At 43.6% G+C, this 25,477-nt stretch overlaps 1 protein-coding gene and 1 long non-coding RNA gene across 3 annotated transcripts in view; both read right to left on the reverse strand.

The window, feature by feature from the left end:
- The window catches only part of ppp2r5eb (protein phosphatase 2, regulatory subunit B', epsilon isoform b), a 37,742-nt gene that overhangs the window by 8,870 nt on the left and 3,395 nt on the right, over positions 1 to 25,477 (reverse strand). The window contains exons 2-11 of one of the 2 annotated variants that reach the window (XM_029730050.1): positions 22,265 to 22,428; positions 4,713 to 4,909; positions 4,359 to 4,460; positions 3,520 to 3,612; positions 3,267 to 3,397; positions 3,109 to 3,168; positions 2,658 to 2,766; positions 2,375 to 2,428; positions 2,205 to 2,255; positions 1,953 to 2,072 (exon numbers count right to left, since the gene is read on the reverse strand). In XM_029730050.1, coding sequence (XP_029585910.1) covers positions 1,953 to 2,072; positions 2,205 to 2,255; positions 2,375 to 2,428; positions 2,658 to 2,766; positions 3,109 to 3,168; positions 3,267 to 3,397; positions 3,520 to 3,612; positions 4,359 to 4,460; positions 4,713 to 4,909; positions 22,265 to 22,421 — 1,074 coding nt within the window. In that variant the 5' untranslated portion in view covers positions 22,422 to 22,428. Of the gene's footprint in view, positions 1 to 1,952; positions 2,073 to 2,204; positions 2,256 to 2,374; positions 2,429 to 2,657; positions 2,767 to 3,108; positions 3,169 to 3,266; positions 3,398 to 3,519; positions 3,613 to 4,358; positions 4,461 to 4,712; positions 4,910 to 15,883; positions 16,048 to 22,264; positions 22,429 to 25,477 lie in introns of those variants that run through there. The other variant, XM_029730051.1, reaches the window with a different exon arrangement.
- On the reverse strand, positions 19,113 to 22,256 carry LOC115172520 (uncharacterized). Its single transcript, XR_003871446.1, has 2 exons — positions 20,008 to 22,256; positions 19,113 to 19,906 (listed from the first exon to the last, which is right to left on the reverse strand). It is a non-coding gene; the product is annotated as an uncharacterized LOC115172520 (long non-coding RNA).

The raw sequence follows: 25,477 nt of genomic DNA on the forward strand, positions 1-25,477 counted from the left end.
CATGAGGACCGCCACAGGAAAGGAAGACCCAGAGATACCTCTACTGCAGAGGATAAGTTCATTAGAGTTAACTGCACCTCAGATTAAAGCCCAAATAAAATGGGCCAAGAAACACGAGCAATGGACATGAGACCGGTGGAAATCTGCCCTTTGGTCTGATGAGTCCAAATTTAAGGTTTTTGGTTCCAACCGCAGTGTCTTTGTGAGACGCAGAGTAGGTGAACGGATGATCTCCGCATGTGTGGTTCCCACCATGAAGCATGAGGTGGTGTGTGATGGTGTAGGGGTGCTTGCTGGTGACACTGTCTGTGATTTATTTAGAATTCAAGGGACACTTAACTTCTTCGGGATAGGGGGCGGTATTTTCACGTCCGGATGAAAAGCATGCCCAAAGTAAACTGCCTGTTTCTCAGGCCCAGAAGCTAGAATATGCATATAATTAGTAGATTTGTAGTAGATTAGTAGACACTGAAGTTTCTAAAACTGTTAGAATAATGTCTGTGAGTATAACAGAACTGATTTGGCAGGTGAAACCCCAAGCACAATCCATCCGGGGAATTTTTTTTTGGAGCTCATTGTGTTTTCCACTATTTTTCATTGGGAATCCTGATTTATATGGACCCTGGTTGCAGTTCCTATGGCTTCCACTAGATGTCAACAGTCTTTAGAAATTGGTTGATGTTTTTCTTTTGAGGAATGAAGAAGTACGGCTGTAAATTGTTTCGTGTCACTGTGAAGGGCTGAAGTCTTTTATTGCGCGTACACAGGAGCGTGGTCCGTGGTATTTTTTCTTCGGTATTGAAAACAGATTATCCCGCCTTAAACTTTATCGATTATTTACGTTTTAGGATACCTGAGGAAGGATTAGGAACATTGTTTGTAATGTTTGGACCAAGTTTACAGGTAACTTATTAGATACTTTGTAGGCATGTTGAAACCGGTGTATTTCTGAATCAAACGCGCCAAATAAATGGACATTTTTGGGACATAAAAAGGGACATTATCGAACAAAAGGACCATTTGTGATGTTTCTGGGAAATTTTGGAGTGCCAACAGAAGAAGATCTTCAAAGGTAAGGCATATATTATATGGCTATTTCTGACTTTCGTATCGCAACTCCCTGGTTGAAAATGATTTGTTATGCATTTGTGTGCTGGACGCTGTCCTCAGATAATCGCATGGTTTGCTTTCGCCGTAAAGCCTTTTTGTAATCTGACACCTTGGCTGGATTAACAACAAGTTAAGCTTTATTTTTATGTATTGCACTTGTGACTGCATGAACATTTAATATTTATAGTAATTTAATTTGAATTTGGCGCTCTGCAATTTCACCGGATGTTGGCCAGGTGGGACGCTACCGTCCCACTGATCTGCAAGAAGTTAACCAGCATGGCTACCACAGCATTCTGCAGCGATACGCCATCCCATCTGGTTTGACCTTAGTGGGACTATCATTTGTTTTTCAACAGGACAATGACCCAAAACACACCTCGAGACTGTGTAAGGGCTATTTAACAAAGAAGGAGAGTGATGGAGTGCTGCATCAGATGACCTGGCCTCCAAAATCCCCCGACCCGCAACTCAATTGAGATAGACCGCAGAGTGAAGGAAAAGCAGCCAATAAGTGCTCAGCATATGTGGGAACTCCTTCAAGACTGTTGGAAAAGCATTCCTCATGAAGCTTGTTGAGAGAATGCCAATTGTGCAAAGCTGTCATATATTTAGATTTTTTTAAACACTTTTTTGGTTACTACATGATTCCATATGTGTTATTTCATAGTTTTGATGTCTTCACTATTATCAGTGTTGTGCTGTAGAGCAAACTCCTATGGTCATTGTCATGACAAGAAAACGATCATAGGAGTAGGCTATACAGCACAAACAGTCATAGATATACTGAGATTAACCCTAAAAAACTGACAAGATGTGTTCTTCTGTGTAGACTGACTGACCTGGAAGTGTGGGCTGGACACGCATCTGGATATCTGTTTGAAGAGCGGCTCCTGGATCTTGACGAACTGTGTCGGCTCGATCACGTCTAGGATCTCCTCTAGCTCCCCCAGGTACATCACCTGAGAACATACCCAGTTACAAACACGCACATCCTTACTATCCAGGTACCACATCTAAACTCCCATTAACACTTCCCAGCAGCAGCAGGTCACTGTTCCAGCCCCAGTTAGGGCAACAGCCAGGGCTCTTACCTCTTTTTGACTGCAGGTTTTTGGCCAGAACTTCAGTAAGCCCCTGATGACCTGTGATGAGAGCGAGAGATGGGGGAAGTAGATGAATGAATGAAGACAGTGAGAAATCCTGATCATTCAAAGTTCCTTCTGATTAGAGGGTTGGTGTGACCATGGGGGGGGGCACTTACTGGTTCTGTTAACGCTGGGTCTTTCTCTAGAAACTGTACAATGCAATACGCCAACTGGAAATAGGAGGTCACAATAAAGAAAAGAAGGTGAACACATTGTCAATGTTATAGTTGGAAAAGGTGTAATACTAATTAGGATCAACTCACTGGACAGAGACATACAGTATTTGGGAGACAGACTCAATCATGTAGAACATTACCAACACAATTATGATTTCACACCTGGACACACACACACACACACACACACACACACACACACACACACACACACACACACTACCTGTGCGTGGAAGAGGGACAGACTCCTGACAGTGTGGAGGGGGATCAACACTTTGACCAGGAACTGTTTATGCTCTGCTTTGAGCGGCAGGGCAAAACCATTGATTATGCTGCAAGAGAGGGAGAGAGAGGAGAAAAGCAGAGCTAAGCCAGTAGGGCAAATTATACATGTCCATACAAAGAGGCCAGAATATACTATTGAGTCTACTGGAGAATCAAATGTTAACAAGACAGAGGCCAACATACATTAACGATCAATCGCTTTACATGGGCCAACAAATTACACAGGTACTGTAGCTACTTTATGCAAGGTAACCAACAAGCCTTAGCCTTGACTACAGTACTACAGTGCCCAGGGAGGATGAAGAAGTAAAACATGTTTTACTCTATTAAGACAGCGCCAGAGAACAAAGGCATCAGAACTAACCACAGGTCAAACCAGTGTCACATACCTTCCCAAGATCTCCAGCAACTCAGCAACCCCGTTGAAATGCTCAGTCTCATAAACAAAACTTTACGAGAGAGAGAGCAAGAAAACAAACCTTAGTGAAACATCAGTGAAAGTAACATGTCAATATGAATATAGTGAGAATGAGGAGCGCCGTCTTACCGTAGAAAAATATTATTTATCTGTTTTCGTATAAAAGCCCTCAGCCCCAGGAATTTCCCATAGATTCTGTGTAAGACTGTTTTCAGGTAGTCTCTCTCCCGAGGGTCCTCACTGTCAAAGAGCTCCAAGAGCTACAGAGAGCGAGAGATTAAACAACTACAAACTACTCAAACTTGTACAACACTAGTGTACATTTTTGAAGTGCATCTCTACAGCATCTACAATGTAAAAAAAAAAAAAAAACATCACTCACCTGTAGAACAAATTTCTGGTCTATGTACTTTTTGGCAATGCTGGGCTGGAATTCCTGACTCTCCAAGAATCGTATGAAGAACTCATACACCAGCTATGACACAGAGAAAGCGAAAGAGTGGTGGAGAGGTTAGGGGACAGAGTCTTCATAACGCAAAGGCTATGGAGAGACTGGAGCAGGACAGACTGGGAGGTAAATAGGTCACAGGAGGTCAAAGGTCACAGAGGCACACCTTGGGTAGGGCCCTTATTACCTTTAGTGGTAACTAGGGTTACAAGATGGCCAGAAGGAGGGGGGCTTATGACTGGGCGGGTTAATATTTTTTTTTAATTGGTCAAATGAATGGCTGTTTTTGAAAATGTTATAAAAGATAAATACAATTAAATAAAAAGTTTTACCAGGAAGAATCTCCTTGAGATATTCATCTCATTTCTAAAGGAGTCCTGAGAGGCACAGCAGCAGGTACACAGAAAACGGGGTGAGAGACAGAGCACCTGACACTAGACCTGTAGCCATACCTTAACCATAGTACACAAGGGACTGTCAGAGCCAGGACTTAAAGGGGAACACAACTCAAAAACTAGATTTTGGTATTTTTAGTCCACTGTTGAAACAGTCCCAAAATGTTATGCATGTCAGCAGGCAAGTTTTCAAGATATTGGACTTTCAAGAAGCAAAGTGTCACTGGCCACATCATCATGCATTAAAGATAAACATCAGAATAGTAAGGATTTCAGGTAGGTTTTTACAGAGGGGAACGACACTCAGTCTCCAATAGAAGGCAGTACACACACAAACCAATACATACGCACACACATCAACTGTAGCCTCAGTTTTACCTGTAAGTGTGGCCATGAGGCCTCCAGCGTGGGTTCATCCTCCTCTGGGTCAAACTCATTACTGTCACTGGGTGGAAGGGTCCGGAATATGTTGTAAGACACCTGGGAGACAGGACAGAGAACAACACACAATCAACTGACTTCCCTGGAGATTAAGGCAGTGGACATTAGAGTGGAGTGAATAATATGAAAATCGGTTTTATAGGCATCTCAGGCACTTCAACATGGATGTGAAGCAGAAACGTTGATTAAGGTTCATTGTTGATAAATATGATAAATACAAACTTAAATTGGCTGGAAGCGAGTATATTTTTGGCATGAGTGCGTGTTCTGTTTAGTGTGTGGTAGCCTCACCATTTTGACCACCTCCGGGTAAGCCTGTTCTGTCAGGTAGCCCCTGCTGACGGTGACATAGTCCACCAGCTCGTTGAGCGTGGAGCGCTTGTACTCCTTCATCTTCAGGTCAGACAGCGTGTCCATGAAATCAAACACAGTGCAGCACTGCTGCAGCTTCTTCAGGAACAGCTCCGGCTGCTCCGGTGCCGGCACGTCTACACACAGGGAGAGAAAGAGATGTCAGGAGAGACAAGCCTACTAGTATAGGGAGACTTCCAGCAGAGAGGAAGAGGACAACATGGCAAAAACAGAGCAATCACATGAGGACATCTGAACAGAGCCCTGAAACCAGTAATAAAAGAAAGCTGGAGTAGAGATGGAGACCTTTAACTGATCTTTTGTTACACCACACAGAAACTAAACCCTGTATACAAGAAGAAGTTGCACATAAGCCATCAGTATTTATTCATAAATGGAATGGACAGTTGTAGGCCCAACATTCAGCTAAGTTAATTACATGCAAACCCCTGACGTTTCTGTCCAGGGTTCACAGTAGATGGACGGTTACGGAGAGTTCAGAGCAGGTTCTGTGGGGAACACATTGCTAAAGTTCAGTCTCCCTCTAATGCTGAATGCAGCCCTGATGTACCAATCGAACTAAACTCAGTCTTCCATTATGTAAGACATAAGCTGCTATAAAAGGCAAAGGACCAGTATCGTAAGTAAGCATTTTACTGTTAGTCAAAAACTGTTGTTAACGAAGCATGTGACAAATAACATTTGATTATCTCTGTGCCCACACCATTTGACCCTACAGGTCACTCATCACTGCAGAATATGGCTCTAGTCAACATGTATAAGAGTAGCATCCACAGTAAACAGTGTAGCACAGGTAGAAGAACAAAGACCATACAAACCAGTGGAATGGGCATCTGTCCCAGAGATTGGGAAACTGATCAATAAAAATGTAATGTAAAGAGGTTTCCATCAGAGACCAGTTTGCCCAAGAGCTTCACCCGAGGCTATATGTACTAGTACTTATATCTAGGTAGTCTAGTCTTCTGAGTCTCCTACATAGTGCATTAGTCTGTTCCTGCAGTTTAAACAGGTGGTATAAAACACACAGACAGTATTATTAAAAGTGACCTTATCATGGACCATCACTAAGACACTATCTATCTACCCGGTCTTCCTCAGCCAAGCATCTGTCAACATGACATTACACAGGGCAATATCTCAGCCAGCAAGTCAGCCAGCCAGGCAGCATGGGTAAGACAGAGCACAGGAGAGGCCAGGGTTACAGAACAAGTCTACCAGGCCTGTAAAAGAATAGTAGCCTTGTAATCCTTTAGTGTGTTCACTGTATTTATACTTGGGATATCGCTTCCAACAGTAAAAGTCAAATTGCTGGAGGACGTCTTTAAATGCCCAGTAAAGTCCAAATTCAGTTTTTCTGTGTTTTGTATTATTTTGTACAACAGCTGATGAAACTAACACTGTAAAAGTGTGACTTGAAAAAAAAATTCTGAGTTATTTCCTGATAGCTGATAGTTGAAAATACAAATCTACACAGGACCTTCTAAAAATCAGCAGTTCTGCATGGGTGGGAGTGTCTGCTTCCAACAGTGACATAACCATGCGGTAAAATGGTTAATAGACCAATAACAAAGAGTTCCAAACCGCTCTGCCAATAACAGCTAGTTTTCAGTTTTCACTTCCCACTCCCTTGACAGCCCTAGCAAAATTCTTGCTTGAGAAATTATTTAGGTAAAAAGCTAGTTTTGCCCATTTGAATGGAAATCTATTACATTAAGGTACTTAACTGTTTCCCAGACATTATTTGACATCGCTATAAAAATGGCTGCATTGAGCATTTGTAACCTTTATTTAACTTGGCAAGTCAGTTAAGAACAAATTCTTATTTACAATGACGGCTTACTCCGCCCTATGGGACTCCCAATCACGGTCGGATGTGATACAGCCTGGATTCGAACCAGGTACTATAGTGACGCCTCTTGCACTGAGATGCAGTGTCTTAGACCGCTGCACCACTCAGGAGCCCATTTAAAAAAGACAAAAAAAACGATGCACATTAATGTTATAAACTTATCGTTAGGGCATCAATTCAGGCAATTTATCTCAAAATGGATATTTGTCCATATCACCTAGCTTTACATACCCAAACAGGGATAGAGTACGAGTCGAAAATGGGACGCGTGCCACCGGTGACGTTACTGCCATATACGCCCGTTGCCCTAGATAAACATGAGCAAAATGTCTTCCTGTATTCCTGCCCCGTCTACCCAAAATCTTGATTTGCTGGGAGAGTTGTTGGTCTGACGGCGACCCTCCCTGGAACAATATGTTGTCCTATTTCGAAATTTCCAAGAGAAACCGACATCACCCCCTAGCCTAATGCTCTTGTTCCTATACCTATACAAGTTTAAATCACAGATAGCAAGGACCATCAGGGTGAGTGCGTGGTTAGTCTAGTACAATGCCTCTCCTGTTAGGCCTGCCACACCGTGTGTGTGTGTGTGTGTGTGTGTGTGTGTGTGTGTGTGTGTGTGTGTTAGGGTCTGTGGCTGCTGCCTGTCCCGTTCCTGGTTGGTTCATATAATTAGTGCACCAGTACAGTCAGTGATGGTCTTCCATCCAACCCCTGGGTATATAGGAGAGGAGTAGCATGTGAATGGCCTTAAAGGAAGCTATTAATAGAGCAGATAGTCACACAGGAGAGAGTAATCCCTCCAGGGAGAATCAGCGCCCAGCCGGGCTCAGCACACAACCAACACACAACCACCCTTGGTGCCATTACTCCAAGTGTTTTTCATCAGTTAATGTGAGAAAGTCTCCTGGAAGAGCGATCTTGCAACTATTAACTTTGATATAAAACTCAGCAAAATAGATAGGCTCTTAGAACCATGGAGAGTGAAACACCTGTCCATCTACAAGAAAATGACCCTGATTAAATATGTCAACTGCGATATTTCTAGATAATTATTCATTGCTCTACCAAATCCAGGAGAATCATTTTTGAAAAGCGAGAAAAAAATATTTGGAATGGCAAACCAGATAAAGCTACAAGCACTATTACAGATACAATTGTAAAGTATTCAGAACCCTTCCCTTTATCCATATTTTGTTACATTACATCCTTATTCTAAAATGGATCAAATCTTTTTTTCATCATCCATGTACACACAATAACCCATAACGACAAAGTGAAGAGAGGTTTTTAGAATTTTTGCAAACGTATTACAAATAAAAAAGAGAAATACCTTATTTACCTAAGTATTCAGACCTTTTGCTATGAGACTCGAAATTTAGCTCAGGTGAAACCTGTTTCCATTGACCATCCTTGGTAAATCCACCTGTGGTAAATTCAATTGATTGGACATCTTTTGGAAAGGCCCACACCTGTCTATATAAGGTCACACAATTAACAGTGCATGTCAGAGCAAAAACCAAGCTATGAGGTCGAAGGAATTGTCCGTAGAGCTCGGAGACAGGATTGTGTCGAGGCACAGATCTTGGGAAGGGTGCCAAAATGTCTGCAGCATTGAAGATCTTCAAGAACACAGTGGCCTCCATCATTCTTAAATGGAAGAAGTTTGAAACCGCCAAGTCTCTTCATAGAGCTGGCCGCCTGCCAAACAGAGCAATCGGGGGAGAAGGGCCTTGGTCAGGGAGGTGACCAAGAACCCTGTCACTCTGACAGAGCTCCAGAGTTACTCTGAGAAGATGGAAGAACCTTCCAGAAGGACAACCATCTCTGCAGTACTCCACCAATCAGGCCTTTATGGTACAGTGGCCAGATGGAAGCCACTCCTCAGTAAAAGGCATATGACAATCTGCTTGGTGTGTGCCAAACAGCACCAAAAAGGACTCTCAGACCATGAGAAAGAAGATTCTCTGGTATTATGAAACAAAGATTGAACTCTTTGGCCTGAATGCCAAGCGTCACGTCTGGAGGAAACCTGGCAGCATCATGCTGTGGGGATGTTTTTCAGCAGCAGGGACTGGGAGACTAGTCAGGATCGAAGAGAAGATGAACTGAGCACAGTACAGAGATATCCCTGATGAAAACCTGCTCCAGAGCGCTCAGGATCTCAGACTGGGGGCAAAGGTTCACCTTCCAACAGGACAACAAACCTAAGCACACAGTCAAGACAACACAGGAGTGGTTTCGGGTCTCTGAATGTCCTTGAGTGGCCCAGCCAGAGCCCGGACTTGAACCTGATCTAACACCTCTGGAGAGACCTGAAAATAGCGGTGCAGCAACTCCCCAACCAACCTGAGAGAGCTTGAGAGGATCTGCAGAGAAGAACGGGAGAAACTCCCCAAATACAGGTGTTCCAAGTTTGTAGCGTCACACCCAAGAAGACTCAAGGCTGTAATCACTGCCAATGGTGCTTCAACAGAGTAAAAGGTCTGACTACTTATGTAAATGTGATTAGTCAGTTGTTTATTTTTCCAAAAATGTCTAAACCTGTTTTTGCTTTGTCAGTATGGGATATTGTGTGTAGATTTTGGAATAAGGCTGTAATGTAACACAATTTGGAAAAAGTCAAGGGGTCTGAATACTTTGCAGATGCACTGTATATAACGAAAATGGGTTTGGAGGGTTAAAACTATTAAATATTAAAGGCATTAAACCCCTTTTAAAGCCTCCATTATACCAACATATCCTAATCCAAACTAGTTTTCCAGCAGGCTACTAAGAGAGGCCCATCCTGTTTAAGATTGTCAATCTGCAAAAAGGCAAAGAGCCCAAAGGATCCCTGTTTGAAGTATCCTCCTTTTAAATGAAGCCATACAGAGTTGGCTACAATTTAAATTTCATCCTCCAGAAAAGCCAGATCAAATATTACAGGAAATAATATGGCTAAACTCCAATTTACTGAAAACATTTTCAAGGGTATAATATTCATGAAAGGACATTGTAAACGAGTAACATTTTCACAAAAGCAACTAAGAGGCAATTACTTAAAGAAATTAAAGAATGAGTCTGTCTACTACGCATTACCACTCATTAAAAAACATAAATGGCTTATACTTATGAGTATAAATCGAAGTCAAAAGGTTTGACCACAGTGCCGCAAAAAATTCAAGTCTGTTGGGAAACAGGTCTCTGATGTACCAATACCTTGGCATCAGGTCTATGAACTGATATATAAAACAACAATTGACATCAATCCGTTCATTTATATTTAAGCTATTAGATAAACTTGCCACAAAAAACAATGCTCAACATATGGGGAATTAAACAGTCAGCCTTGTGCAGATTCTGCTACGAAGCAAGCCTCACTAGAGCATCTTTTCTGCTACTCAGTTTGCAGGTCCATCTGAACCCTGATATGACATAAAACAACCATTCCTGGATCTGACTGCAAAAGCGAGCCACCGATGGACAGTTCCAGAAAATATGCTTTAGTGAGTCTGTTTCTTCGTGGCAGAGTCCGCACAAGGCTGACTGTTCAATTCCCCATATGTTGAGCATTATTTTTGTAGCAACATTTTTATCTAATAGCTCGCTTTTGCAGTCAGTTCCAGGAATAGTTATGTCCAAATATCAGGGTTTAGATGTACCTGCAAACTGTATTGTTAGGGGACCTGAAAAACCACGATCAGTCAATGGGAAATATCAATATGCTCTTGGGGTAAAGTACTTTTCTTTGGGGCAATATCAGTAGAAATGTTACAAATAGGAAGGTTCAGGACCCTCGTAAGACATCACAGTAAAATGGAGGGATGTATTGCAAAAGGAAATAGCAAAATGGTAGTGTCCTGGGAAAGATGAACCTGTGGACATCTGAGGGTTGGGGTTAAGACCTAAATAAATGGTGGATTGGCCAGTCGGTGAAAATCTAAGACTTGCAGAAAGAGGAAATGAGGAATATATGTATAATTATTTATCTACATGTGCCATACATGTGAGCGAAAATAGCAGAAGTGTTGTTGTCCGTTAGTTTACTCCAATCAGGGAAGGGTTGGTAGGGTAAAAATAATAATAATCCTAATAAATATTTTTCTGTTTAAAACAGCACTGAACACGACAGCCCTATCCATAACAATACAGCGCCCAGCCAGGAGTGGAGCACACGGCTCAGTTGACGACAACAGTGCCGCACATGACAGGGAGCATGTCCTAGAACGGCATGGAGCACCGAGTCTTGGACAACAATTGAGATACAAGTTCATCACAATACCGAGTACATTTCTCTGCCCAGCCCCTGGCACACACCAACACAGTAAAGTCCACAATTCCAATGTGTAATAAAGTATGTATAGTTTAGAAAATAGGTGAGAGTCCAACCCATCTCTGTCAGACTACCCTAGCACAACCCTGGGCTGCTGGGCCCAAACTCACGCCATTGAAGAAGCATTCAGCGCGTCTCAATCCCAATTGTCCCAAATAAACAACATAGGAAAGATCAGCATTCAGCACCATGTAATCTAGCCTGATACACTAACATTTACCTTAAAATCTAAAATAATTACATCTAAAATTCAGATGCCATGCCCATAGCAGCAGAACTGAGCACAGCAAACTACATCACCCTTCCCAGCCCCAGACTAGGTCAGCACTCTGCACAGAATAGTTCAGTCTAGCACACTGACAAGCCTCAGCACAGGGATGGGAGCATCATCATAGCTCCCCTGGCAGACTAAATAAAGACACTGCTGCTTAATTAATGTGGAGAAAGCTGAGCTTCTCAGAGAGTAGTTTAATGGCTCACCACAGGAAATGTTCAAAGTAAATTTCATAATCACTTAAAGCTGTTGAGCAGGGTGCAAGCCTCTCATCATATCCACATAACCAGGGTCCTCTCATAGGACATCTACTGATGAGAGACTGGAGCCTCAGGGACATAATGTACTCTAAAAGCTCGCACACATTTCACCCAATGTGGATCCAGTGGTCGTCTGCCGATCGTTCAGCGCGTTGTGTTTTAAGGACCACCCGAGGTAGACGTCTGACTGACAACATTTTCCCACGATTCTATATGTAAAATCGGTGCGCACTCGGTTCACAAATGACATTCAGATTAGAGGTCGACCGATTAATCGGAATGGCCGATTTCAAGTTTTCATAACAAATCGGTAATCGGTTTGCCGATTTTTTTATTTAACTAGGCAAGTCAGTTAAGAACACATTCTTATTTTCAATGACGGCCTAGGAACGGTGGGTTAACTGCCTTGTTCAGGGGCAGAACGACAGATTTTTACCTTGTCAGCTCGGGGATTCGTTTTTGCAACTTTCCGGTTACTAGTCCAACGCTCTAAGCACCTGCCTTACATTGCACTCCACGACGAGCCTGCGTGGCAGGCTGACTACCTGGTACATGAGGGCAGCAAGAAGCCAAGGTAAGTTGCTAGCTAGCATTAAATTTATCTTATGAAAGACAATCAATCAAAACATAATCACTAGTTAACTACACATGGTTGATATTACTAGTTTATCTAGCGTGTCCTGCGTTGCATATAATCGATGCGGTGCCTGTTAATTTATCATTGAATCACAGCCTACTTCGACAAACGGGTGATGATTTAACAAGCGTATTTGCGAAAAAAGCACTGTCGTTGCACCAATGTACCTAACCATAAACAGCAATGCCTTTCTTCAAAATCAATACACAAGTATATATTTTTAAACCTGCATATTTAGATAATATGCCTGCTAACATGAATTTCTTATAACTAGGGAAATTGTGTCACTTCTCTTGCGTTCCGTGCAAGCTGCCAGGGTATATGCAGCAGTTTGGGCCACCTGGCTCATTGCGAACTGTGTGAAGTCCATTTATTCCTAACAAAGGCCGTAATTAATTTGCCAGAATTGTACATAATTATGCCATAACATTGAAGTTTGTACAATGTAACAGCAATATTTAGACTTAGGGATGCCATCCGTTAGATAAAATACGGAACGGTTCCGTATTTCACTGAAAGAATAAACGTTTTGTTTTTCGAAATGATAGTTTCTGGATTCGACCATTTTAATGACCAAAGGCTCGTATTTGTGTGTTATTATGTTATAATTAAGTCTATGATTTGATAGAGCAGTCTGACTGAGCGATGGTAGGTACCAGCAGGCTCGTAAGCATTCATTCAAACAGCACTTTCGTGCGTTTTGCCAGCAGCTCTTCGCAATGCTTCAAGCATTGTGCTGTTTATGACTTCAAGCCTATCAACTCCCAAGATTAGGCTGGTGTAACCAATGTGAAATGGCTAGCTAGTTAGCGGGGTGCGCGCTAATAACGTTTCAAACGTCACTTGCTCTGAGACTTGGAGTAGTTGTTCCCCTTGCTCTGCATGGGTAACGATGCTTCGAGGGTGGCTGTTGTCGATGTGTTCCTGGTTCGAGCCCAGGTAGGAGCGAGGACAGGGACGGAAGCTATACTGTTACACTGGCAATACTAAAGTGCCTATAAGAACATCCAATAGTCAAAGGTATGAAATACAAATCGTATAGAGAGAAATAGTCCTATAATAACTACAACCTAAAACTTCTTACCTGGGAATATTGAAGACTCATGTTAAAAGGAACCACCAGCTTTCATATGTTCTCATGTTCTGAGCAAGGAACTTAAATGTTAGCTTTTTTACATGGCACATATTGCACTTTTACTTTCTTCTCCAACACTTTGTTTTTGCATTATTTAAACCAAATTGAACGTTTCATTATTTATTTGAGGCTAGATTGATTTTATTGATGTATTATATTAAGTTAAAATAAGTGTTCATTCAGTATTGTTGTAATTGTCATTATTATTACAAATAAATAAAATCGGCCGATTAAATCGGTATCGGGGTTATTGGGCCTCCAATAATCGGTATCGGCGTTGAAAAATCATAATCGGTCGACCTCTAATTCAGATGCGCTTAGTACTCTCGGCCAGCAAACGCTACTGGTGTCTCTGAGCCCGATGTGGGCTCAGAGACTTGGACTTGCTGTGCAATGCTGCTCTACCGCATGGTAATATGACATAAGTCATGATTGACACACCCATCTCAGCCCAATGTGTCACAGCCCCCTTGTCCTGCCCAACAGTCACCTTTTTTATCTGACTGAAAAAGATGGGTTAAACAACGACACCTGCAGGCAGAGAAAATCCAATATCAACGGCAGTAGCAACATTTCTAAGTACCGTACAGAGCACACGGTAGTACTGTAACCGTACAGACCACAAGGTAGTACCGTACAGAGCACAAGGTAGTACCGTACAGAGCACAAGGTAGTACCGTACAGATCACAAGGTAGTACCGTACAGATCACAAGGTAGTACCGTACAGAGCACAAGGTAGTACCGTACAGAGCACAAGGTAGTACCGTACAGATCACAAGGTAGTACCGTACAGGCACAAGGTAGTACCGTACAGAGCACAAGGTAGTACCGTACAGAGCACAAGGTAGTACCGTACAGATCACAAGGTGGTACCGTACAGAGCACAAGGTAGTACCGTACAGAGCACAGGGTAGTACCGTACAGAGCACAAGGTAGTACCATAACCATACAGAGCACGCTGTAGTACTGGTACAGAGTACTCCGTAGTACTGTAACCATACAAAGTACTCCGTAGTACAGTGACTGGGAGGCCATCCTTGTAAATGAACGACCAGCAGTGTTAGTCATGTGATGCTAAAGCTAACGGACACCGAGTTGAAATTCACATGGAAGTAACGCAAATGGACACTTTGCCAGGTCTTAAGACTCAAACCAAGTACTTTGCTTCAGGACTTAATAAAAACCCATCATCCGTGGAGTTTACTCAGAACGTAGCAGACTATTCTTAGTGGTCACCGTTTTTAGATGGAAACACAAATCCAGGAAGTGAGTGTAGGTATAGAGTAACAATTACGTCCCTCAGAGCAGCCGACACACACACACAGTGTGCCTGCTTGCTTGTCTAAGGGGAAAACCCCGGCCACACTATACACTCTGGCGGGCTTGGGTTACGGTTGCAGGAGAGAGTGAGCGGTTCCAACAGATGGGCTCAGCAGGTGACCAGGCCAACACTGTCAGAGACTGAAGGTCGATATGTATGATATGTACTGTATGTATACACAGGAAGGCAGACCAACAAGTCAACACTGTGTCAGAGATGGAGAACCACACACACACACACACTGTCTGCATCGTCTTTGAGCTGTAGATTAGACAACAAACCAGGTAATGGTTGGTCGGAGTATGGTCTGGCAGAAACGCAACCAACTCTGGACCACAGGGATTCAATTCCAACCTGAGCCCTTCCTGTGTGTGCCCATCTTAGTATCCATCTCATCATTCAGACTTTTCTATAATGAAAATATTTAATTCCTTTAAAACAAGTTCCTACTACTTGTTAATTTAGTCAACCAGTATGCTATACAATGGAATGACACCATGAAAGAAGTTGAGACATTATTTTCTGTCCTCTCTATGTGTTCTCATATGGCAGCTTCAAGAAGCCTCATTATGAACTACACTGCCATGTATTGTCAATCATTTACGGATGTAATCATGCCAACTTTGCTCTCCACTATAGTAACAAGGCCGACAGAGTTCATACAAGTCATTTTAACTTGGACATTGAAATCCTCCCAGGCATTGTACAGCTACGGTCACCTGTTGGTAGCAGAGACTCTCTGTGTGCCTCCTTTCAAAGGCAGTGTGGGTAATCTGGGGCTGTCCACACAAAGACACTCTTCACACACAGGGTCAGGTGAGAGGGCCAGCTGCAGCGTGCGCAGGTGAATCACATAGCAAGCATTCCACCAGCCATAGCCACCACACCACGCCCTTAACAAGCATAACTCTGAAAACCCCTGCAATCAGTGGCACTGACCATGACAACACAGTCAATATGCTGCCTGCTGTAACACCTGCCTGGCTACCACAACATCCTCTGGCAGACAGAAAGCCAACAGAAGGAAGGCTGCTGTATGGCGAAGCTACTGCAGCGCTCCTTAGAGATGATTGCTGCACAGGCCGCTCCACTCTTATCCTACACCTGACATCAAAAGCTCAGTCAAACCCTCTCCCATGTACCCCTGCCATTACCACTCCATCTTCACAGTCCATTTATATACTCTCCACTCAGCCCCACAGACAGACATACCAACACAGCCAGCCAAGCCTTAGAGAAGGCCCTTAGTAGGTTAACTTTAACACTCCTCCACCCCCAGCAGAATCACGGACACTCACTCTCAGGTTTCCGTTCCTCTGTAGAGTCCACCAGCCCAAAAAAAGAATCTGCTGAGGAAAAATGATTCAAATATTGATGGTGTGAAAAATAGTAGTTTGTTGTAGTGGGCACACACTCCCCCCTATGCTGCTTGTTTGGAGCGAGTGGGACTGGAAATCTATAAAGAGACAACTGGTGGATCAGGTTACCCCTAAGGGGAGGGGGTAGGGGGAGAGGGAGCGTTGGGGGGGCCGCACTGACCAAACAGAGACCAGGAACCACCAGACAGAGAGAGGGGCTGACAGGGGAACAGCCCTGGCCGTAGAGCTTCTAACTCCCCTTTCACCATGTCCCGGTCTTCATTCTATTTCTACTCCCCTCTTTTTTTTTCTTTTTTTTTTCGGCTCACGAGGTCAGAGAGAGCGATCTGTCTTCCGTACTACACAGAAAAGTGGTCCTAAAAAACAGACATCTCGCCAGCGCACATCCTTAACATAGGCATCACTCCACTTTGAAGATTCCGGTAAACAGAGGGAGTCTCCACTCCACCTAGTAGATGAGGAAGGAGGGGAAAGCGTTTGCCATGACCTGGCCGAGCGTTGGAAAATCCTCTTCGTCCTCCCTCCCTCTGCCATGAAGCATTAGGACACTAAGTCTTTCTTCGGGCTCCATGCCAGACTCATCACTACTCTCTCATTCTCTCTGTCACTCTCACCATCCCTCTAACTTCCTGTGGAGGCTCTTAAAGAGCTACCACAACTCTTGACTTGCACACTGAGGGAGACATCCACGCAGGCCTGGAACAACTACCTGAAACAACATTTAGGAATAAAGTCTCCCTTGTTGGGACCATGGGCTCTGCAGCCTAGCAAACTATGAACGCTTATTTCTATTGTCTTTGTTGACATGGGGAGAAAATCTGTCCCCTTTCCACCTTCAAGAAATAGCAAAAGAATTTAAACAAACTGAATCAACCATAGGAGGCTCAGATCTAGTTACAGGAAAACCATATTTCCCTGGCTGTGACTAGCAGGTGAAGTCTGAAAGGCCACCCGCACAGTCTCTTTACTCTCACTGACTGCGTACATAGAGTGCTCCTCAGAGGTCAAAGGTCAGTCAGTTGATGATAGATGAGGGCGTGTGGTGGCGCCGTATGGAGGGTTGATGCATCGCCAGTCGCCACCACATGGTTGGATAGAATAAGTGCAGCTCACCTAACACCAGGCAACTACACACCTCCTCAGTCAGACGACAGCTACTTCCTCCTGTTGTCTACATGGTCCCAGACCCGACTACAATCATTTGAAAATGCATCCTTCCTCTACTACTTGTAAGTATTCCAAGTGTGCAAAGATCTAACATGAATTGAGAGGTGAAATCAGAAGGGTTTCACAACGCTTTCATCAATCCAGTCATGTCAGATCTGTGATCACGTCACAGGATGGTAGATACCATTTCAATGTATTAAGACTCTGCGTTCACTGTGGTGATGTGCTCGTTAGAGCAATGCATGGGCATGATTTTAAGCCCGAACACCTACCCAAGCCCAAGACGTTCAGGCCTGATTGCTTCTACCAAATTTAAGGCCCAGCCCTGCCCGAAACCAGAAATAACTTCCTCTGTTAGTAAATCCATTTGCTGCTGCTCCTCTCTGTCACTCGCTCCCTGTGCTCTGCTCATGGCGGTTCTGAGTATCCATAGCAACGGCTCCGCTTGGGCTGCTCTGCTCAATGAAGAGACATGAGAGAGCAGTTAGCTGTTAGCTACTTTTCGTCACGCTGAACTCTGACAAAACGTATTCTTTTCTGTTAAATAATCTCTCTGGTCGCGAAGTTGAAGCACTTCTGACACCATGTTATGATCTTAAACAGATATGACTGTGCTGCGCAGCACAGCACACGCAAATGGCTTCAAAATGTTAGTATACCCGTGACCTGCCCGTACTGTTGTTATTGATGAAGAAAAAAACAAAACAGGCCCTGCCTGGCCCTAGCCTGATGTATAATGTCGGGGTCCGTCGGGCTCGGGGAGGGGAGCAAAGCTCTAGAGCTTGTCCCCTTAATTAAAGAGGAGATTACTGGTAAAAAGCTGTCACTAAAATGGAATCACATAAAAAGGCACTTACAAAGATAACAATATTTAGGTTTAACCACTTAAAATGGTGTCCCACATGATGAGAAAATCACAGTATGTCAGATCCGATTTAGACCTTTTATTATGCAGGTGTTTATATAAGAACATGGATGGTATATAGTGCACACAGCACAGTAGTGCTGCCCAACCACATCATCCTCACTTGGGCCTGAATGCAGAGCAAGACACACAGGCAGAACATAGAATGATACTAAGCCCAGTGACGCTCTGACTAATGACAGGACGTCAACAGGAGACAGCAACTCACCTCGTCCTGAGAGAGGAAGAACAGGACCTGAGTGGAGCGGACTACTGCACCCTGCTCGCCCAGAGCTCTGCTGTGTTCTACAGCGGCACTGGCTGGTAATGGTGAAAGTGTGACTCACTCACGGCCAGGCAAACAAACTAAAGTGGCCCTGAGTGGAGAAGAGAGGACAGTGAAGTGATGCCACCCATGGCCAATAGGGCACTCGCGTGGCAGACAGACCTTCAGGAGGGAGGGACACACCCTGGCTGAGGCCCTGGTTCCTGTCAGGCTGCATTCCGTCTGTCACTCTAGTCTCAACCTCTCTGTATAGAGCCAGGCAGGCAGGAGAGGACTGACCCCACCTGTGAATCAGCAGCAGGCTGCCTCCCTGTCTGGGCATGCAGTTCACGTACAACCAGCAGCATGCATACACACTGGCGTATAGCTACACGAGCATAGAGCAGGGTGCAAACTGGTGACTGTCCAAAAAGGCAATTGTTTTGCATATCATTTGCATATTCTCAGAGAGTATCAAGTGCATAATACATAGTGGAATACTGTCAATACTCCTAACTTGTCAAACTACAATAGACAGAGAAAATAGTGTCCTGGGGTAGAAAAGCGGGTTGGGCTCTTTGGTCTTGGTTTATGGTTTATCATGACATGATAAATCTCAGTCTCCCCAGACAGAGTTAGGATTTGCTTATTTTCTTGAGGACATACATTTTCCAGTGGGTTTAATAAAGCAGTACAAGGTGAAGGTCAAGGACTAGGCCTACCCATCTGCTAATTGAATTCTTAGCCATTAAGCACAACTCAGTCTCCTCTTAGTGGAATCTGACCTGTCAGTATAACTCACACACAACTCATTTTCAAGACAATTATTTTATTTTTAAGCTCAAAATGAACAGTAACAGGTTATCACTCACATCTAGCCTACACTCACCTACAGTCCACATTTTAGCTTCCTTCCTTTTAGCTTCGACTAAAACTTATGTTGCTCTTTTTCTTTGTTTAGCTGTTTCCTCAGTCTGGCCTGCTTCTCCTCCTCCACTGCAGTCTTCCTGGTCTGCTGGGCACTGGATGTTGGCTGGCAACCACCCCTTCGTCTTCATCAGGTTCTCCTGTCTCTGAGCTTTATCCTTCATTCCTGCAGTGCGGATGTTCTTAGAGTCCCTTGCTCAACTTGACATCTCTCTGGAACATCTGTAAGGCAGTCAGACTCCTGGACCTGTGGATATATTTGGTGGTCTGAATTGCATTGAAGGTAGCCATGTTCATGCTCTTTTGATCTATGATGTCTCCCATCACATTAAACGAAGACTCCACCATAGGACCATGGAAGATTGAGGGAGACACTAGTAAAATCTGGTTCAGGCTCCACCACTTGATCATGTTGTCCTCACCATCCTTGTAAGGGGGAAGGGTAGAGTCCACATTAAACTTCACGACTTCCAGTGGAAGCTGAAATTCGGGTGGAACTGGGTGGTCCATCATCCTAGCAAGGCGCTTCAACAGGATGCCAGTCTGAATGGCCTCTCACCACTGGGTCCTGTGCAGAGAGCAATTGCAGGGTCATGCTGTCCAGGGGCATTTTCTTCTGCATGTAGGCTGCAGTTGTCATGTATGCGGTTTTCACCGCGTTAAGAAACTTCTGCACAATCTGGAAAACATTATGACAAAATAGATTGTAAATGAAAACATCTTACCCAGCGAAAAAGTGTTTTAAGTTTAATTTCTCATTATTATTATGCATTTACTAACAGGGTGTCCTGGATGTTCTGCCTTAGGTTTCTCAGACACTGGTCCAACATACAACTCTCTGGAAGGCAGCATCTTGTCAATGAAGTCCATCTCCATGAGCTTCTTGGGTGTGGTGTGGAGATGCTCAGCCTTGAGGAAGCATGCCATGAAAGTGGTGATCACTTCAAGCTGCTTGTCATGCAGCTTGTGGACAACGGTTTGGCTGCCCTGTGAATTAATTATGGCATGTTAAAGGAAAATTCTACTATTTTATGACCACTCAGAGAGATGGTTTGCAGTTAAGGGCAAATGCTCTGTTTATATGTCCTTCTAACTGATGAGACCCAGAGAGTAGGCCTAGTATATACATTTGTTTTATCCAATAGAAATTTAGAATTCACTTAAAATGTGAAAATACGCACCTGGGAAACCATAACGTACTCCTTCAACATGGGAAGCAGACAGTAGTACAGCTCTCGAACCAGATCTTCTTCACCACGTTGCAATGAAACATGTGCCTACAAAACCATGTAAGCCCACTTACAGAGCATTGGACCTGGTAGCCTGTCAACCTGTGACCCACCAAGTTTCTCCAAAACAACATCTGATACAGTACCTTCGCTGATTTGTAAACTCAGGACAATCACCCGAGCCTGGCTGTGCCTGGCTCACCAGCATTATGCCATTAGTCAACACTAACCTTACATGGCCTTTCAATAGACAAATCAAAAACGCACTAGCAAAATCCTGACTTCCCATACCCCCCAAACTATCTAGCTCCATACTAGCACTGCTGCCGTGTGCCATCTCCTTCTTCCCACAAACCAAAGTGACAGCTATCCCTGGCAGTGCATTAGTTTAGTGGGGCACACTGAGCACCTCATTGGATAAAATACATACATTAAAGCAGGTTATGAAAGCTAGTGGCATAGATACAAAAGTAAACACAGACACCCCACCACCCTCTTCAAACACACACCTGGCAGTTATTTGGGGATTAAGGTCAATACAAGGTCAGTAGCATACAGTGTCCCCGCTCCCACACACATACATGCACACAAATAGATTGAGTTGTTTTAATTAAATGTCTTTGCACTTTCCTAGCCATGCAAATGCCTCAAAAATGTTAATACACTATGTACCACAATGTGAGATGGCATGTATGATTCCACTATATAAATGTAAAATCACACAAAATAAGCGGTAGGAAACATTTACAACAAATCGATGACTATAAACGTTCATACTATCACCACCAATCTGATGTAAAAAGGATGAGTAATTCCCCCAATTTGATGTGTTCAAAACGTGAGCTTGTGTAATGTAATTGTCCACATCAAGGAAAATAGCATATATAACATTATTTAATATGGCAAAAATGATTCCATATTTTAATTCAGGGTGATAGAAAATGACGCAAACTCGCAAACTTTTACAATAATCACATATTTCTCACTACATTTTCCATTTAGACTTAAAACATGCTCGTGTTTTGAAATGATTTACTATGTACTTTGATGATCACATTTTTGATATTTAGTTTAAATGGATTTGATTAGCCTGTGTTTTTTTGGGAGAATTCTCGTATAGCATTCATTGTTTGTCACGTCACCTAACACCCTACTGTTATGCACAATTTAACCGAGTGCTCTAGAAAGAGTTCCCATTGTGACTACGCAGCAGCCCGTGAATTAGCCCTCCCTACAAAGAGCGGAACAGGCGGGAGCTTGACAGCCCGCCGTTCCGCTCTGTGGACAACGAATCCCATTGTTAAGGGCAGAGACACAAGCATCCCGTCACTATATCCAGTATCTCTGGTGGTGATCACACAGGGAGAAGATCTGTTCGCGCCACTCTTTTATAGTTCAATGGGTGATACACTGCGTCGGCGCACTTTGTGAGCCCCCACCACCACAAAAGTTATTTTTATGGTTCTACACAATTCACATGGATTACCTATTTGGAGCTCAAAACGGCAAATATCGTCAAAAAGTGACGAGTTTGCATCCCTGATACAGGGACTGTGATGAACATACGCTCAGATACTCATTCATTCATTCATTCACTGGGCATTGGCTCATGAAAAGAGTTGCAGAGAGAAGGCATGGACAAGAATCGATGACATCCCTCTGCTCTCTTCCAACCATGCTGGTACCAGCATTCACTACTAAACACACTCCCACATCACACCACTCACAAGTTAGCATGAAGGTTAGATGGAGGGTTATGGATAGAGACTATGTGGGAAGATTTCAGGTATTCGTAATTAAACACTTACCCTTGAGCAGAGGCAGGGGCGTGAGCTCGATGGGTTTGCCCTGAGACCGGAACTGGGACGAACTCTGCGACCGCTTTTGCTTGGCCTTCCTGACAGACTTCCGTGAAAATCCGTCCACTTTGTCCACAGATGGAGGTGTGGTGGCTGCCGAGGACATAGCCCTGCTGTAGGAGGGGAGATAACAACAAGTTGTAAGTCTCTGCTTAACATGTAGCAACACATAAAAAAACACAAGACAGTGTGCATGTGCAAGTACACTACATGACCAAAAGTATGTGGACACCTGCTCATCGAACATCTCATTCCAAAATCATGGGCATTAATATGGAGTTGGTCCCCCCCTTTACTGCTGTAACAGTATCCACTCTTCTGGGAAGCCTTTCCACTAGATGTTGGAACATTGCTGAGGGGACTTGCTTCCATTCAGCCACAAGAGCATTAGTGAGGTTGGGCACCGATGATGGGCGATTAGGCCTGGCTCGCAGTCGGCATTCCAATTCACCCCAAAGGTGTTTGGGGTTGAGGTCAGTGCTCTGTGCAGGCCAGTCAAGTTCTTCCACACAGATTTCAACAAACCATTTCTGTATGGACCTCGCTTAGTGCACAGGGGCATTGTCATGCTGAAACAGGAAAGCACAGAATTGTCTAGAATGTCATTGTATGCTATAGCGTAAAAAACTCCCTTCACTGGAACTAAGGGGCCTAGCCTGAACCATGAAAAACAGCCCAGACCATTATTCCTCCTCCACCTAACTTTACAGTTGGCACTTTGCATTGGAGCAGGTAGCGTTCTCCTGGCATCCACCAAACCCAGTTTAATCTGTAAGACTGCCAGATGGTGAAGCATGGTTCATCACACCAGAGAATGCGTTTCCACTGCTCCAGAGTCCAATGGTGGCAAACTTTACACGACTCCAGGCCTACCACTTCACAGCTGAGCCGTTGTTGCTCCTAGACATTTCCACTTCACAATAACAGCACTTCCAGTTGACTGGGGCATCTCTAGCAGGGCAGAAATTTGACGAACTGACTTGTTGGAAAGGTGGCATCCTATGACGGTGCCACGTTGAAAGTCACTGAGCTCTTCAGTAAGGCCATTCTACTGCTAATGTTTGTCTATGGAGATTGCATGGCGGTGTACTTGATTTTATACACCTGTCAGCAACAGGTGTGGCTGAAATAGCCAAATCCTCTCATATATATACATACACATATATATATATATATATATACATACACACACACATATATATATATATACATACACATATATATATATACATACATATATACATACACATATATACATACACATATATATATACACATATATATATATATATATATATATATATATATACACACATATACATATACATATATATACACACACACACACATATACACACACAAAAGTATGTCCACGCCATACCTACATGCACACACAACAGCACCACCCACAACAATGCTGCTAGTGAGGCTGAAAGCTGTCATTTGAGTGCAGACACTCTTGTGCTGAGAGGAAGCTAAGGAAATGTCCAGTGATGTGTGTGCTACTGATTATGCCTCATAGTCATTGATTAGGAGCACCAGGAGGGGAAGCCAGAAAGACACTGTACACAACCAACAGCCTGCTGCTCACAACAACCAACCGCCTGCTCACAAACACTAATAACAGAATACCAACTTTACTGCACTACATCAATTTGTTTTATCATTTCACTTTTATTTAACTAGGCAAGTCAGTTAAGAACAAATTCTTATTTACAATGACTGACTACGCTGGGCCAAATTGTGCACCGCCCTATGAAACTCCCAATCACGGCCGATTGTGATACAGCCTAAACCAAAATGGCGCATATGCACCGCCTTTAATCCACTAATTTAGGCAATTCCTAATTGGATTACTACGGGTCTCAGACTCTGTGTGTGTGTAATAAGAAGTAACCCACAGCATAGCGGAGTGAGGGACAGCATTGACAGAGACGGGGTGCAGCAGGGTGAACAAGAATCCATCCATCAGGTCAAATTCATCCAACGTCTAATACATTATAACTGGTCAATGGACAGGCAGGGAGAGACAGCGAATAGCAAGCATACTAAAGACATTCAGCCCTGAAACTAGACACACAATCATGTCATGTAGCCTGCCCTGAGAATATGGGTGGCATTGTTAGCTATGGCTTTATCAGCCTGTTTACTGACCCATGGGTGAAATAGTTAATCAGATGGTCGTAACTCTCGTTCCTACTGCTTACCTGCATAGCCACGCATGTCTGTTACCATTGCAAAACAAAATCTAGAAAGCACAAACAAGTCCTTTTCCGCAGAAAAATATTGTGATAGTCTGACATTGAAAACTGGACAGGCCTATTCAAATATTATACAAAGTGAGTCCCTGGTGCCAGAGAACATGCTACAAAAGCCTACAAAAAGCCATGCAAACACCACCTGCCACCATGCAGTGGAGACTTAGGCTACAGCCGATGTAAACCCAAGCACACAGCGGTGCATGCTATTCCACATTACAATCACCTGTGCACAGTGGCACTAGAGTCCACACATATCAGCATCAGTCCTTAGTGCTCACTCACTGACCAAACAACAAGCCCTAATGGTTGAGGCATGGGTGCTGCTGCTGCTTCACAGCACAAAGCCATTCCCCTCCCATGCTTCTTACATAAGTGACCAGATGACATCCACACAGGCTGGGGGGGATTAAAGACAGAGGGAGAACACACAGAGAGCAACAGAGGGAGAGAGAGCAACAGAGAGAGAGGGAGCATTGGGAAGAGAGCAACTCTACAGGAAGTTAACAAATATCAGCAGGCCCAAGAAAGCTCCTCTTATTACCAGCCAGGGAGCTGGAGAAGAACAAATCACAAACACAGAAAAGAAACAGAGGGAGGGAAACACTTAACACAGGAGCGAAAGGATGGACAGAATTGATGAGGGGATCAAGCAGATGTGCCATACTGCAAACTCCCTATTAACCTCCTCCCCAGCATAGTTTCAGGTTTTATTTGTCACATGCACAGTGCAAGCCCTTTCCAACAGTGCAGTATTCAAAAACAAAATAGTATAACAAAAACACAAGCAATAACACATAAGCAGAATACATTTTTTTAGAATGTAAGCAATATATAGGGTCAGTGGCAGTACCACATTTACAATGTACAGGGAATCTGATACTGGAGTAGTTGAGGTAGATAT

Source organism: Salmo trutta, chromosome 33, assembly GCF_901001165.1.
Source record: "Salmo trutta chromosome 33, fSalTru1.1, whole genome shotgun sequence".
Classification (NCBI taxonomy): domain Eukaryota; kingdom Metazoa; phylum Chordata; class Actinopteri; order Salmoniformes; family Salmonidae; genus Salmo; species Salmo trutta.